Below are 17,010 nucleotides of genomic sequence, written 5' to 3'. Positions count from 1 at the left end.
CTAAATATTTCCTGGTTCTCTTGAATGGCCACATTTGTAATATTCAAATCTATTCTTATCTCCTCTTTTATGGTGACCATGGCGATGAGCAGTGGGTTTTCTTTCTTCCATAACGCGTGTGTCTACTGTAACAGGGAGGCAGCACCGAATGTTGACTTCAGTGGCTTTTTGAATACATTCTACATGGAATTAAGAAAGTTTGATTTGAGATATTAGTATTTGTGGGAGAATTAAGTGAATCTGATTTATAATTTTCCCATTAAGAGTGCTTTCTAGGAAAAGAGATAAATTTTGAAAATTAACATAAAACAGTTATAAAGGGGAGTGGGGAAGGAACTCCTTTTAAAATGGTGAGCTATGGGTAGGTAGAAAATAGACAGGGGGAGGGTAAGAATAGTGTAGGAAATGTAGAAGCCAAAGAACCTAAATGTATGACCCATGGACATGAACTAAAGGGGGGGACTGTGGGCGGGAGGGGGTGTACAGGGCAGAGGGGAGTGAAGGGGGAAAATGGGACAACTGTGATAGCATAATCAAAAATATATTAAAAAATAAAATAAAATAAAGTGATCAGCTAAGTGTTGACAGATAAATACCTAGAGTCTTGCATTCTCAAAACTAATATTCAAACACTCAGTCTGTTTGATTAAAAAAAGTTTAATGAGCTGTAAAATAAATACACTTCCATTAAATAATAAATAAATTATTTACAACTTGAAAAAATACTTTTTTCTCTCCATGCATCTTTATATACAGAAATAAGACTTAGCATAAAAAGTGACAATTGAAAGTTTAAAACCGTCAGAACAAGCAAGTTCTGTTTCCTTCTGATCCACTGAAAGGCGGAGCCAACTCATCACGCATGGTTGTGAATTGACGTTCATCTGATTCCTGTTCAAAACAAAATCAAGTGTTAAAAACAAGCTCGACTCCAACATAGCTTTAAGAAAATGTCAAAGGATCAGAGTTCCTGTCCAATTTCTTTTTCTAAGATGTCTTATGAAAAATCCTACAAGGCTTTCAGGGGCAAACTATCCCTTTGACGTGAATCCCTGTTTCGCACCTCCTTTGGTAGCAATCCTGCCTTACTTAGGTAGGAGACTGCCTACATTTAAACCTGTCTCATAAAAAAAAGGGGAAAAAAAGCAACAACAGGCATGATAAATGGTTTCCCTAACCAAATCTATGCAGTGGACATAATTAAAAACAAAGATTAAGTGGCTCAGTGCATTTATGTTATACAGTTAATTTAAGATAATTAGTACCGAGGGCATAATAATAGTAGCTACCAGTTAATAGGCAGCCACTATGTGCCAGCACAGCATATTCCTTTCCCTAAAATCATCTGCAACCTACTTGGGAGGAGGTAGAAGAGGGTAAAGTGGGGGATAAATGGTGATGGAAGGAGATATGACTTGTGGTGAGGAATACACAATATAATATTCATATTATTATAGAATTGTATACCTGAAATCTATATAATTCAATGAACCAATGTCACCCCAATAAATTTAATAAAAGTAAAAAAATTAAAGTAAAAAAATCTCAATTGCACTAAGTAACCAAACCTCTACACTTATTCATTTGGTGGCCTTAGCTTGAGCACATTAAGCCCATACATTAATACCTTTTCATGCAATAAGTACCACGTATAGCATTGGCATGGATAATTCCCCATTTCATGAATTATTGAGCTAGTTCTGTAATAGGCTCACAACATAATACCTGCACTTAGCCAATGCTAAAGAGGTTCCCCAAGCATCTAGAATGTTAATTAAAAATGGAAATACTGATTTAGTCAATTTAGGATTTGGCTTAGGAAGATGCCTATTTAATAAGCATCTCAAGGAATTCTTAAACCCACTGAAGGAAGAAAATCAATGCTCAATGCTCAAGGATGTGACACCTTTTCCTGAATGAGGAAATAAGAGGTCCCTCCTCTGACTGAATTTGTGTGCCCTTGAGCCCCTCTTCCTCTAGAAGTTTGCTTCATTAGCTGTTCACTTTGTTATCAAATATCCCTGTTCATGCCTTCTTACCTTCTCCTTACCAACATGTTCAACTCTCCCTCTTTACAAAAAATTTAAAATATAAACTACAATATATACTCTAACCAAGCTCTTACAAATCTGTACCACCTTCTCCCTTCCTACTCTCTTTCTTTAAAAGGATATTCAGCCTGCTATCTCCACTTCATATTTGTAATGCAAATACTGACTTTAGGTCCTCTTCGCGTGAACTGAACCTATCCTTTCAACCTAATCTCCCCTATCGCCCATTCAAGCTGGCTATTTGTCACAGGTTTCTAAAATAATCTAGTGCCTCTCATAGTATTAATCTTTCTCTCATTTCATAATTACCTGTCCCAATCTCATTAGTCTTTTAAGGCTCACTTCCAATGCCACCCTATATTTCCATCTTTTCCTGCTCTCTAAATGCTTCCTACTGGATTCCTTTTACCTATTGGATCCCTTCCTTGGAAATTCCTTATACACCATTGATTCCTTTTCTTTCTTTTTTTTTCTTAAAATTTTAATAGTCTATTTTTATTTATTTTTTTCTATTGCCATTTATCCCCCTTATACTCTCTTCTACCACCACCTACCCCTCCCCCCAGTCCCCACATTGTTGTACATATCCATTAATTCTTTTTCTTTTTGCTTGATCCCTCCACCCCCAACCCCTCCAAAGCTGCCAGTCTTCTCTCTATCTATGAATCTGTCTCTATTTTGCTTGTTAGTTCAGTTTGTTCCTTAAATAACACATGAGTAAAATCATATGGTATTTGTCTTTCTCTCACTGGCTTATTTCACTTAGTATAATGTTCTCCAGGTCCATCCATGCTGTTGCAAAGGGTAAAATTTTGTTCTTTCTTATGGCCAAGTGATATTCCATTGTGTAAATATATCATAGCTTCTTATTAATTGAGGTGACATTGGTTAGTAAAATTCTATAGGCTTCAAGTGTACATTTCTATTATATAACATCCACATATTGCATTGTGTGCCCACCACCCAAAGTCAAGTCTTCTGTCACCATATAATTGACTCCCTTTATCCTTTACTACCCCTGTACCTCCCTTCCCTCTGGTAACCACCATACTGTCATCTGCATCTGTAAGGTTTTATTTATTTTTTTCTTGTTTGTCATTTATTGTTTTTAGTTTTATATCCCATATATGAGTGAAATCATATAGTTCCTGACTTTTTCTGTCTTAGTTTGCTTAGCATGATATTTTCAAGATGCAAAGAAGATGTGGTAATAGATACAATGGAATACTACTCAGCCATAACAAAATACGAAATACTGTCCTTGTGATAACCATTGGTTCCTTCCTTATGACACATATTTTCTTCACCTAGTATTCCGGTTCCTTACCCTACTGTCTATCTCCTAAACACTAAATTCTTTGAGAAGAGGATCTGTGTCCCCCAAATCTTTATATCCCATACAATACCAAAAACAGAGCCCTTTTTCAATACTGAACTTTATCTCATGCTCAAATAATGATACTTTAATGTAGCCAATGTTCACACTATAAGCCAAATTAAGAATGTTTACTTTCCTTATTTTTCTTAATAAATGCTATATTTTCCAAAAGTGTAGGATATGATCTAAACATATTTTTTAAAACACAAACCTGTAATATCTTCATTTATGCTATGGCATGTGCATTTCCATTTTCTTGTTGAAGTTTCTTTTGTTCTTCAGCTTCTCCTTCATATTTCCTGAGGTTTCGTTTTCGAAGGCTTCAGAAAACAAAATACTCTACTGTCATCAAAGTTTTATTTATCCATACATTAACTGGGGTGTTCATGAGTACAGAGAATTTCCTTTTTGTGATTCCTTATAAACCATTACACAATATACTCTATACCAAACCAAAACCTAAACCAAACTATAAAATACTACCAATGTTATTTTTAATGGGATGTTTATGATGACTTTATGTAAACATATTTCCAGAGTACTGATATTTAAATAAATGTGCCTTGAGATACAAATCTTCAGAAAGCATGGAACACGTCAATATGAGTTATTTTCAAGCTTTAGCACCACTGCCACGCACAGACGGAGCAAGAAGATAGTGTAGTTTTACCACAGAAAGGCTTCCTGTTTGAGCAAACTAATTTAAATGACTATCATTTACTTAGACAGGCTTACACAACAAGTTGGGTTTTATTTATTGGTACTTTCTATTAAAAAACTCAATGGTTTAAAAATGTGTTGGTGTTGAAGAAACAATTCTATTTTTAGTAGATCTTTAATTCAATGACTAAATGTTATTATTGAAATCTTAAGATCTTTTGTTGTGATGTTTGAGAAAAATGCACTTCAATTATACAAAAAATCCCCAGCAATTGTGGCTTAGGCTAGTGTGTGTTATGTATTTCAAATATAAGGAGAATATGGGAGAAAAGTCCCTGTTTAGTTTTAAGAGTGCCAGCATGATAAAGTTCTTCCCTGTTTTGCTAAAGGATTATTAAATATTTCAACTTGAATAATTACAGGCTTAAATAACTACTTCAAAACATCTTCTTTAAATGGCAACTTTTTTCTTCTATCCTTCTATATAAATAGTAATAGTTTGTCTGAATATAACTTTTCTAAACACATCTGCACATCTAGCGTGAGGCACCAACAGATCAAAATCATTTCCAGGGTGCAAAACAAATTTAAACCACAGATCAAACTTTATGTGCATCATAAAAGAATTTTAGGTCCCATTTTATCATTATCTGATCTGCATTTAGAATAATAGTAAACAATGGCAGAAGATATCCCCTTGTTTCCTGAATGGCAAGAGCGGGTTGATCAAGTACACAGTCCAGTTGTTAAAGTAGTTTATGCTACCAAGACCTAAAATTAGAATAATGAGTTTATTGCTTTTCCCAAGCTCTAGAAGCACATGAGTCATTATAGAGCCATTCACACCCTCCCCCAGCTTCCTTAATTCACTGACTTCTTTTTGACAGACAATGCCATCCTGACATACCCACCAGTGTCTACAAGCTGAAGCGGTCTAGTTCTAGCATTCGTTGGGCATGAAGTGAACTATGTGATCTGTTACTGTGAGCACAGGGAAGATACTGTAGAAGTGGAACAGGAATAGAATTGTCCCTGCTTCCTACTCCATAGCATAATACCTTATGGAGGAAACGTTGTTGTTTCTTTTTAGTAATTGAGTTTCCATATGGCATTTGACAATAACAAAATAGGCATAAGCTTTAAGTAAATTAGTACCATGCCATGAGATTCCTAATTCAGAATTCTGCATTCTAATAAAAGCAGAAGACACCTCTTTTCTTGGCTTCTATTTTGAAACTCTTTGTCATTTTTAGTACCAAAGCAGTATCTTTGACAATCTACTATGAACTAGACCTTAAATAGATTCTGGGAGGCTCATTTAAGCTTAAGATATTCATAGTAGATATCAACACTGAGATATGAAAGTAGCCATGTGTAGAAATACGACATGAAAACATCCATTTTTAAGTTAAAAAAATTCTAGATTTTATGAAAAAGGGCTTTACATATTAAGTTTCGATATGTAATCTAAATTTGGACCATGTTCTGTAATCATTGTCAATGAAGTGTAAAGATATGACCAAAGATCATGTGCTGTTAAAAGAATAATTTATTTAAAATATGATAGTTCAGTGTGATAAAAAATGCTGAAATTAACCTGGCACTGTTTTTATGAGAAATCGTTAAGTCATGGCATACTTACTGGATTGTAACAGCAACGGCAATAACTGATAAGCACATGACTGAGATACAGGTAGCTACAGCTGCTAATGTGATTTTGGATAGATCACCATCAACCGCGCTGTGAGTCTTCATGGACTTTTCCCCACACCGCTCTCCAAAGTAATCTGGATGACATCTGGAAACAACCCACATTCCAAATTATAACAATGAAAAACTTTCTATATATTTTAGGCTTACTTTCCAAGCCATAGTCATTTAATTCTAATATTAAAAAATTAAGTCATGCCTTATATGAGGGGACCCCCCCCAAGAAAAGGAGTTTATTTGTAAAAAATTGTGTGTTTATTCTTACATGTTTAAACTTCAGTCGCCCTCAAAGTACTCTCCATTTGATGCAATAACCCTATCGAGATATTTTTTCCACTGCTCAAAACAGTTTTTAAATTCATTGATTTTGATGCTTTTTAGTGCTTCTGCTGTTTTTTGTTTCACCTTTTCCACATGGGTAAAACATTTCCCTTCGAAGACTTTTTTCATCCAGGGAAACCAGAAAAAGTAGCTCAGGGTGAGATGAGTGAATAGGGAGGATGGGGCACAGGGGTCACGCTGTTTTTGATCAAAAACTGCTGAACATTCAATGCAGTATGGGCAGGTGCACTTGTAAATCACCCATCATGAAATGGGCAAAAACACTGAAAGAATCTTCAAAAAATATTGAAGCTGAATGCAGCCTCTCACAATAACACCACTTGGTACACTGATATGGATGGGTTCCTAGAACACTCACCTAGCAACAGAAGCTAGGGGCTGTATGACAAGGGGCCTACCTTCTAGAAAATAATTCTGGGTTTTTGGGGGTCTCTCTCATATTTGTACCTCAAAATCATGATAGAATGCATTCAAGCTAAAGATCTATTCGTATAAGATGAAGTTGAGATTAGTTTTGGGTGTAACTCTAGGAAGACAGACCTTTTCATTCTCTATGCTTCCTTTATGACCAACTGAGGAGTTTAGTGACTTGTTAGGCAGCTAACACATCCACTATCATTTCATATGCTAGCAGCTTTTGGAGGGAAGGATGACAGAACAATATTATGTGAAAAGTATTTTTATGACCTTTTTACAGGAACTACTATCAAGGACACATGGACAAAATCAAGGAGGAGGGTGGAGGCAGGGGAGGGAGGTGGGTTTGGCGGGGGGGTAGGGGGTGGAGGGATGGGGAGAAAATGCAGACAACTGCAATTGAATAACAATAAATTTTTTTACAAAAAGTTTTGTGAAACGTATGTTGTAAAATGATGGTTTATAGCAGTGGGCAGCCAACTACAGCCCACAGGTCAAATATGGACATGTGTCAGGTTTTTTACAGTGTGCAAGCCAAAAAATGGCTTTTTTATTTTTAAGTGTTTACATTTTAATTATGTTATATAAGTACATACCTAATCTTGACCCAGGAAGTCTAAAATATTTACTATCTGGTTGGTCCTTGAAGAAAACATTTGCAAACCCTTGGTTTATACATGAAAAAAACAAATGGTTTTCTGCGCTAGGAGTTTGAAAAGTTGGTGTTAGAAACACAGAATTCTACATAAGTTAGAAAAACTTACTTGCACATTACTGTTTTCATGTCCTCTCTATATACGCATTCTCCATGAATGCAGAAGTTTTTAAACTGTGCACGACATGGATTTTTCTTTCTGTTTCTTCTTTTTTTTCCTCCTTTTTTCTTTCTTTTGGGTTTATCTGTAGTGTTTTCACTTTCTGTTTTGTTTTCCTTGGGCTTAATTACCTGTTCAACTAAAAAAAAGGATTTATTGACAAAAATCTCTTTTTATCTTCAACATCATTTTGGAGACATGAGAGAAAGAAATCCTAGCAGTTGAGAGCTCATGGGAAGACAACTATATTCATCTCATTATTTAACACAATTCAGACACAATAATCAGACAAAAAATATCTGTATTGTGTGACCCTTATAAGTCTGAACCTCTTTGTTATCTTATTAGCTCAGAAACACATTTTGAATTTATTTGTACCAGTATAATTATTATTGTTAATATGAGTTACCTAAGAAGATCCATGAAATACTTAAAACCTTTCTCAGATTTCTAGTGCATACCAAATTCTTGGTGATGAGTATTAACTAAATGAAGGCTGAGTCACAGCGGACTGTACTGCTACCCAGAGGGTGCAGATGAGGACACTGCAGTCAAGTGCAGACAGGTGATTTGCCCTGGGACTTGCCACTGAAGCAATCAGTGCTGGGACATTGAAGCCTGTTGTTTCCTTACTGCACTATGTTTTCTCTTGGAAAAGGTCGATGCCTTTGATTAAAGTGGCACATGGGTATATCAGTGGATTTTAGTTACTCATATCCGTCCAGTGCTCACTATCATAATTGGAAATCAGTGTGCATTACCCAAGGGTGGAAAAGCTGAAACTTACATATTAGGGTTCATCAATTTTCTTCAACTCTCAGATAACAGTGAATTATAATTAATCGATACCTTCCAGGGGTTCATTTCTGTGGTCAATATATTTGAAAAATTAGGAGTTCAGATATATTTGTATTTAATGCTTCAGAGATGCATCGACTTTTCATATCCACAAAAATGTTTGTTCAATGTTATAGTTATGCATAGTGTAGTTCAGCCACATGCTAAAAATAGGAAGGAGGAGCTTCCATGTCAGAACTGCGCATTTTGATACACTAATCCCTGAACAGGTTTATCTGAGCAAGTATTTAGCAAACAGAGCTCAATGAAAAGAGGCAAATGTCATAATCCCATTCATCATAGTGGTCCTGCGGTACCCATTAAATAGAAAACATGAGAAGCAAAGGACAGGGTAACAAAGATTGAGAAAACAATAAATAAATATTATAAATATATTAGTAGGTTATTATATCAACATTAACAATAGTCAAATTAGGAGCAATCTTTAGTAGGTAGCTATGTAATTTTTATACTGAAACTCTCTTCTGACGATAAAAATAGTATCACAAGTTAGAATAAATCCTCAATAGATACATTTTAAATAGCAATTATTGCATTTTATCAAACATATTAAAAATTTTAGACAGAGACAAATAAATAGTCCCTATGCTGAAGTGCTACAATAGACATTAACCCCAAGGAGTTCAACCAACACTTTCACTCTGTTACAAAATGCACTGCCATTTAACCACTAGCCACTTCCACCACTAACAATTTACTTGGCCTTTTGAAATGTTAAAAACTTGAAATATCTTTAAAAGAACAGTTTAGAATCTTAGTGGTCTAATATTATTCCTCCAAAAATAAAAATTATAAATGGACCCCTTCCCCATCATACACAAACATGCAAGTTCCAAAGCACGGGGGTAAAGTGGGTGCTTGCAAAAGCTTTTCCCACCTGTCACTGAAGCAAGTCATGGGCCCTATGGTATCCCCTGGCCTCCCTCACCAGTTCTGGGAGCCAGAGAGAGGGAGAGAGGTCAAAGAAACTAAGGTCAGGAGAGAAGAGGCCTTATGTCCTGCCTCCATAACTAACGATACTGGGTTATTTAGATCCAATTTACCAATGACCTCATCTGCTCTCATTGTAAGCAAATGTTCTTTTTAAAAAATCATGTAACAGCAAAACCCAAGAAAACCATGAGTCTTGTTTACTCATGGTTTTCTATTGTTTACTATTACTGAGCTGACAAATGGGACTTGGAGTTAAATTGTGATTTTAGCAGTATAAAATCCATGCACATCTGTTCTTGAATATTTCCAGAAGATGTTGTTATTATTACCAGTTTCTCAACACCTACTACTTAGGCTAAAGCCCGATCGCTCCTTTCCCATTCCTTTCTCCGCACCCTCACTTGTATTAGAACGCAGTGATTTAGGGAAGAGCGGTGGTGGGAGTGGATGCAGAAGCTGAGATAGAGAGGAGATAGTACTGGCTGGTGACTACTTTCTCTCATAATGGCGGTCATGCGCACCCTGGGAAAGAGCACAGTATATGGAATCAGACCTACTGGGGTTCTCCTTCTGGCTTGTCTGCTTGCTGGCTGTGGGACCTTGGGCAGGGCACTGAACTTCAATGAGCACAGCTGTAAAATGATATTTCCTACTTCATAGAGTTGTGGAAATTCGACTTAGCAGACATAAAACAGAGGTCCAGACATACAGGATGTGCCCACACGCAGCTCCTTCCATCTCAGTCTGTAGCTTACTTGGCAGTGGGTGCAACAGGCGTACTTACCAGAAAGCCACTGGGAGACCCAGGAGTGGCTTTTCTTTTGAATTCACTTTGCTCACACAAATACATATCATGAGGTCGATATTTCTGCCTTATCCTCTACTCACCTCTGACTGAATCATCTATGATATAGCCAGATATTTGTGTCTCGAAATCATACTCTTCTGCATAGTCATAGTTGATCCCCGAGGACAGTTCGCTATCCAAAGGCATCTCACTCACAGGGGAAATCTCGCTTCCTGAGGACATCTCACTTCTTGAGGTCACCTCAAACCCATCAGCACTGTGGTCCCCAGAAAACGGTTCCCCTTTCCCAGAGTAGGGGTCATTGCCCTCTGATCCAGCAACACAGTGAGCTGTGGGAGAAAGAACAAGGAAAGAAAAGGTAAAGCAGACTTTCTTGCTCACCAGTCATCTGTGTGCAGGAGAAGCGTTTGTCTTCTGATAGCGAAGCAGTGGCTGCGGGGGCGCTACAGTGACCCACTCGCTTACAGAGGCTACCTCGCCGTTCGCCGACGTGCAGACGCAGCTGTTCCAACTACCGAGCTGCTGTCATCGTTTTCTTCTCCCTAGATAGTCTACATTAATTTCCTCATCAAAAATACTGTCAAATGGGAAAATTAATCTAATATACATAATTACTGAACAGGCACTTTCTAAATATCGCCATCTCTTCGCATACCACATGCATTTGTGTCGCTAGAAGGCCACCAGTCAGTCCCCTATGTCAGGAACCATAGGCGGCAGGTTCTACATATAAATACCAGATATCCTCAACACGTGCTCCCACTTTACAAAGACTATGTACATAAAGTGTAAAAAGTGATGTAAGTGGTAGCTGATAATGTTTCTTACTATCACTTTTTTTTTATTATTGCTCTTAATTGAGATAAAACTGGGAACTAGGTAAGGTTTGGGGTCCGCAGCGTCAAGCCCCTGCTTTATCCTTTAGATCTCAGTAAAACAGTGATGCGTTTAGACTTGGGCCGGGGCCGATGCGAGGTCCTTAGGAAGGCCACCACGAGACCACCAGGCAGAGGAGAGCACCGAGGCGGGAGGCAGCACTCGTGGGCGCAGGACTGAAGGACTCCGAGATCCGCGGAAACCACTTCCCCTCTCTGGACCCGGGTTTCTCTATCCGTGAAGCGAGGGGTTTGCAGCCCACGATCTCTAAGGTCTCCTCCGGACGGGCTGAAGTGCGAGGTGGCCCCGTCTTCCCGGCCTGGAACGGCTGGGACACCTGCCCACTTGTCTCCTCCCCCCAGGCACTCACCCTAGCACCTAGCGCCGTGGGGAGAGAGCTACCGTGAGCACCTCCCTCAGAACCGAGCTGAGGACCCCAAAGGGATAGTTTCTTTTCTTTTCTTTTCTTTTCTTTTCTTTTGAGAAGCTGCCGCCAAACTTCGGGCGAGCGCTTTGGCCGGCGGTGGGGAAGCGCCGGCCGGCCGGGTCGGAGCCGGGAGGTTCTCACCTGAGCCGAGGATCAGGAGGGACAGCACCACCGGCGCCGGCGGCAGCAGCGGGGCTCTCATTGGTCCCTCGGCGCGGCGGCGTCGCGGTCTCTGGGGCAACCGGGGCCGGGGCTGCGGGCCGACGGGGGGGCTTTGGTGCCGGACGGGGGCAACTGGAGGGAGCGAGCGCCGTGCTCGCCGGCCCTGCCGGCCTGCAGCGCCTGGAACTCGCGGCTCTCGGGTTCTCCGGGTTCCGGCTCGGGCGCAGGCACCAGGTGCGCGAACAAACCCGAGGCGCGGCGCTCACCTGCCGTTTTATAGCGCGGGTGGGGGCCGAGGCATCACTGTGACGTCACGGCCGCCGTGGGTGGAGGCAGCCGCCGCCCTAGAAGAGGTTACTACCCCAAAACCACACACGGCCGTCGGATACCCCGCCTACCTGGAGCGTAGAGAGCCGGAGTCTTTGGGAGGAAGTTAAATCCCTAGCTGCAATCTGAAAAAAACAAAAAACCCACCAGATGTATATTTGAGGGCGGGAGTGGAATTTTGGGGGGACCTAGTATCTGAGAAAAAGTCCTAATTTTTCAAATTCTCTGAAAAATCTCCATATGGTTGCTTTTAATAGTACAACAGATGGGGATTAATTGGAACAGTTCCGTAGTAAGGTGTAAAAGTACTTTAAGACCAAGAGTGATTTAATGATAGACCAACGTGTTTAACAAGGATAAATGAAATTCATTAAGTGACCAGAGAGCGCGCACCTTCTCGGGGGGAACTGCTTTACATGTGATTGGTGGGCTTGTATCAGCCAGGGCCCTTGCCCACTCACTGTTATGAAGCAGACAGATTCAAACCACCTCCCTTCCCATTGCTTTAGGTGGCCCAGGGCGCTCATCAAAATTAACATTTATTAACCGCTTATTTTCGCCAAACTATACACTTAAAATATTAAACGATCTCCTCAATAACCTTGCTGGATAAGTAGCATCTTCACTATTTTACAAAGAGGACAAATGGCAACTTTACAAAACAAGGGCTTTACACAGTTGCTCATGGCCAAAGCCAGAAAGATTTAAATACAAGGTCATCTGTCTCTAAAACCTCTTTCTACTTTGATAAAAGAATTTAGACTAAATCAATCTTTGAAAAGAGAGTTTCTGGAAAGAACAATACTTAGCATAAAGGAATAATCTTTCCTGGTAGCCTACTGGCATTTGGATGAAGGGTGGTGCCCAAGACCGTGCCTTTCATTTTTTGTTTTATTCTCACCCGATGACATTTTTAATTGTTTGCTTTTTTAGAGAGAGAGAGAGAGAAGGGAGAAAGAGACATCGATTGAATGATGCACCCAGACCAGGATGGGGGTCACACTGCAGTGCCCAAGAAAGGATGAATGGGCAACCTAGGTATGCGCCCCGACTAGGAATCGAACCCTCAACCATTTGATTATGGGATGACCCTCCAGCCACTGAACAGCGTGGGCCAGGACAAGACTGTGCCTTTCAAACCCCAGGATAAAAGAGTTTTAAAGGCCAATTTAGAACATAGTAGGGCATTAAATCATGAGAAGTAGATAAAATGAAAAGGAGAGAGCTGCTTAATTTGACTAACCGTGATGTAGAAACAACCCCAGGACTGGATTTTCTTGACTTGAGGGAGAGTGAAAAAGCACTGTTCTCCATGTTTCCTTGTCCTGCAGATCACATGTCTTCCCTGATGTTTCCGGTAAAGCTGCCTTTATAGCAATGTGGGTCACAGTTCATGAGTCCTAATTCTGAGAAACCTTTTAAAAGCTACTTTTTAATGGCATATCATAATATCATAGTGAGGAGGCTAAATAATACCACACATTTAGTAGGATGAAATAAACAGTCATAACTCATGCCTGCTCTCCTATTTAACATTTGTTGAAAGCATGTTTTGTGAAATCCACTTTTTTAAATGTGGGGGGTGGGGGTCAGTAAAGAGGGAGATTAAATGATGACCTGCTCCCTGCTGTCCAGGAATCCAGTGTGGTGTGGGGCAGATAGAAAACTCATCCCGTTACATCAGAGAAGGATTTGGAGTGCAATGGAGAACAAGGATGCAGTTCAATTTTGCCTATACATATAATGAAAAACTCTAGAAAAATGGAGAGGCCACTCAGTGGTCTTCCCAGCAGAAAATTTAAATGGAGAGAACACCTGATGAGAAGGTGTGACCAACAACGGCCAGTAAGACTAGAAAGATGGCGCTGCCCATTCAAGGGTAAAGCAGGGGCCTGCATTGTCATCTTGTTTGGCTGATAAGGCTATTGTGATTCAGAGAGATTCAGAGCTGGTCCACAGATTTCAAAAGATGGTGGAGATTTTGTTTAGAGGTCAGAACGTTTTGCGCTTTCTGCTATCATAGATTTTCATTTTGTTTTAATCCTGTTCTTCCCCTTTCTTATGCTTTCTTCTTATGGAGGTAAAAGCAAGTTGTGCATATCTGTCATGGAAATATTTTACTTTGAAGTGAAAGTGAGCTCTTTTGATTGCAAATTGCTTTGTCTTTTTCTGACTGGGAGTTTAGAGGGCGATAATTTGCCTTGGTGTGGCATATAGCATAGCATCATAGGGTCACATTGCCTAGTTTAGTAAGAACTTTAGACTCAAACCATTTGGATTTTCATATATAAATTCCACCACATGCTAAGTTACTTAATACTTGAAAGACTTGGATTCCTTATCTGAAAATAGGGATAAAGATACCTTTCTGCCTCTAAACAGATCAAATGTGATAAGATACCTAAACAAGTAGCATAGTAGAATTTGGTGAACGCTCAAGAAATGGTAACTATTATTACTAACCATGACATTATGATAGTTATAACATATTAATCACATTAAAGAATTAAGTAACTCATAAATGGAACTACTCACAGCGCAAGTGAAATCATCCTCTTCAGTAATTTCAAGCCATGAAATTCGTGCCTACTTCACATTAAGGCTAACCATTTTGATCATTTTATGGTGCATCCTAGAGCATCTACATGGAGCATCATAATTGAATCACAGTGGCATTACCACTTGATGACTCAGAGCATTCTGTGATATATGCGTGAGAAGAAAACCAATCCCATGTAAGTGTGCGGTTCTTTGCATTCTGCATATTAAGCTGAGACAAAGAGGAACAATTCCAATAAAGTCAAGTAGAAAAACAATTCCTCTTTATCCTGGTAAATTGATGGTTCCCTCATCTAATATGAGGTTAAGGGCCGCCCTGAAGGCAAATGCTCCTACCTAACCATTCATTTTGGTGCCTCGGATCCAGATAATATTTAATAAACATAGTGGAAAGAAACTCATTTTGACTATGCTAAAAGGTGTGCTGTAGAACCAAAGTATAAGGATGCGTTCATTCATACCATTGATCATGAGTTTTTATGGATAGTGTCAGAGTATGATTAATAAGTATTAATTACACCATAGACACTTTTATTAATCAATACACAACCCCACAAACTAAGATATTTTCTAATGTATAAGTAATATTTCCTATATTATTAGCAAATGCTTTAGCTCCATTTAGATGTCTATATTTCTACTTTTCCACCTTGGATTTTCCCCACGCTAAAGAATATATGATTTATAGTTCCTTCAAAAAGAGGCCTTCATAAACTTGATTGTTGGGTGCCTTGATATACTAGTAACATAAAATTATTCACCCTTTATAGCCTTGACATAGTGGCATTTGCAGAGTAAGAACTAACAGATGGGGCTGAAGCTAGTGGATGATTGGATAGGATGGAAACTAAAAAAAATGTAATATACAATTAAGAACATTTATGCACACAAAACATGAATCCTCCAGTTCATTTACTCATCAAGTATATTTGGAGAACTAGATACTCTTCTAGAAACTGGGGATAGAACTTTGAAAAAGTCATAATGTCCTCATTTTTAAGGGCCTTGCATTCTATTAAGAGGAATCACATAACAAGCAAGGAACAACATGTAAAATAATTTTCGGTGGTAAGAAGGGCTAGAAAAGAAATACAATATGTGATCTAGAGGACTTGGAAAAGTGAAGGAAGATAATCTTTTTAAAAAATACCAAAGAGCCCTGACCAGTTGGCGCGGCTGGTTTAAATGTCATACTGCACCTGAAAGACTGCGGGCTCCATCCCCAGCTGGAGCCTACAGGAGGCAACCGATCATTGTTTCTCTCTCACATCAGAGTTTCTTGCTCTCTCTCCCCGCTCTCTCTTCTCTCTCTTTTCCCTCCTCCCTTCCTCCCTCCCCCTTTCCTCTCTCTCTAAAATCAATAAACCCACCCTCAGGCGAGGATTAACAACAACAAAAAAAGAATACAAGATAGCCCCTATACTGAAGTAATTCACAGGATAAACACATGGTAAGATAAAGCAGAGGTTATCCTGTGGAACAGTAATAACCCATGGAAGAGCAGAGATATGCATGGACCAGAATGAGGGATAGAAATGGGCATAGACAAGAAGAATGAGGGATGTTGAACAGAGGTCTTTTTGAATCAGGGCTCAAAAATATGGAGGGTCTTAGGAGATTGTACAAAATTGCATTTCACTAATTGCTTTTCGAATACCCCTGTTAGCACTGCTAGATGAGACCTCTCTTTAGCTGACCAAAGCTAAGCTCTTCTGAATCACCTTTTCAAATGTATATTGTTTTCCTCGCTTGATTAAGTAGGTTTGGTGTGGGGTTGGGGTCTGTATTTTTTTCTAAGAAGGTTCAAGAAAATTCTGATGTGTACCTCTGATTAAAATCTACTCCAATAGGAGATATAAATATAAAAAAAGTCAAGATATGTTCAGAGATTGTAACCGGTGGACTGAACAGGAGAATGCTCCTGTTCACTGAAGCATATGAACAGGAGCATTGTTGGAAAGGCGAAAGATAGAGAAATGAGTTTCAGTAAGAACTGTGTGAGTTAGTGTGTTGAAAACACTTATTTGACTTCTGAGAAACTCAGGTTACCAACTGATTCAAATACTATTCTTTTACATGGGGAATTGCTTTAGTGTACTAAAAATATGTCTTTTAAAAAGCCACTTTGTACTAAGTTCTTCAGGAACCACTTTGTCACGTAAGTGGAATCAGAACTCCACTGAATTGTTACGGGGGCTCCCTAACTGTTCGGAATGCAAGACCAGGAATAGGATTGTGCAACCAGCAGACACTGAAATAGGAAGCATGTCCAATTTTAGTATGCTATTAATTCCTCATAAATTTAGGATTTCTGGATAAGATGTGGCATTTTATTATTTCAGAAAAATAACATATTGAAGTCAAGTGGTTGAATTAGTCCTATGAAAAGGTTTTACTAGTTGTAGTCATTAAATAATGATATCTTTGACTTTTAAATAATTTCCAAGGAACACTTTATAGGCATTTAAACTTCCTTTAATGCATTTCCACTTCCCTTATTTTTTGCATTTTATTACTCTAGTTATTGCATTTTCAAATATTGTGTGATGTTCATTTGTTCATACTCGCTAAACTTTAAAGTAACTCTTAAAAATGGATAAGATAATGCATACCTCTAAGAATTATATGATCCCATTATCAATGATCCACATTTGACATGTTTCTCTTATGAGTTTAGATAATCTCTT

The 17,010-nt window shown here is 38.9% G+C and overlaps 1 protein-coding gene across 1 annotated transcript; it reads right to left on the bottom strand.

Moving 5' to 3' along the window:
* Nucleotides 1-667: 667 nt before the first annotated feature.
* Nucleotides 668-11,672, bottom strand: AREG (amphiregulin). The gene is made up of 6 exons (XM_053923175.2): nucleotides 11,417-11,672; nucleotides 10,053-10,301; nucleotides 7,323-7,512; nucleotides 5,732-5,887; nucleotides 3,641-3,749; nucleotides 668-891 (listed from the first exon to the last, which is right to left on the bottom strand). The coding sequence occupies exons 1-5, from the start codon at nucleotides 11,475-11,477 to the stop codon at nucleotides 3,656-3,658; spliced, it is 750 nt and encodes a 249-aa protein (XP_053779150.1). The 5' UTR covers nucleotides 11,478-11,672; the 3' UTR covers nucleotides 668-891; nucleotides 3,641-3,655.
* Between the last annotated feature and the right edge of the window lie 5,338 nt (nucleotides 11,673-17,010).

This window comes from Desmodus rotundus, chromosome 4 (assembly GCF_022682495.2).
Source record: "Desmodus rotundus isolate HL8 chromosome 4, HLdesRot8A.1, whole genome shotgun sequence".
NCBI lineage: Eukaryota > Metazoa > Chordata > Mammalia > Chiroptera > Phyllostomidae > Desmodus > Desmodus rotundus.
Note: the sequence above shows the minus strand (reverse complement) of the source record. Positions and strands in the feature narration are given on the sequence as shown.

Coding starts and splice junctions, on each gene's coding strand:
- AREG (XM_053923175.2), bottom strand. CDS start 11,477: ATGAGAGCCCCGCTGCTGCCGCCGGCGCCGGTGGTGCTGTCCCTCCTG. Junction 10,302..11,416: donor CCTCCTGATCCTCGGCTCAG/GTGAGAACCTCC, acceptor TTTCTCCCACAG/CTCACTGTGTTGCTGGATCA. Junction 3,750..5,731: donor GCCGTTGCTGTTACAATCCA/GTAAGTATGCCA, acceptor TGTTTTCTGAAG/CCTTCGAAAACGAAACCTCA.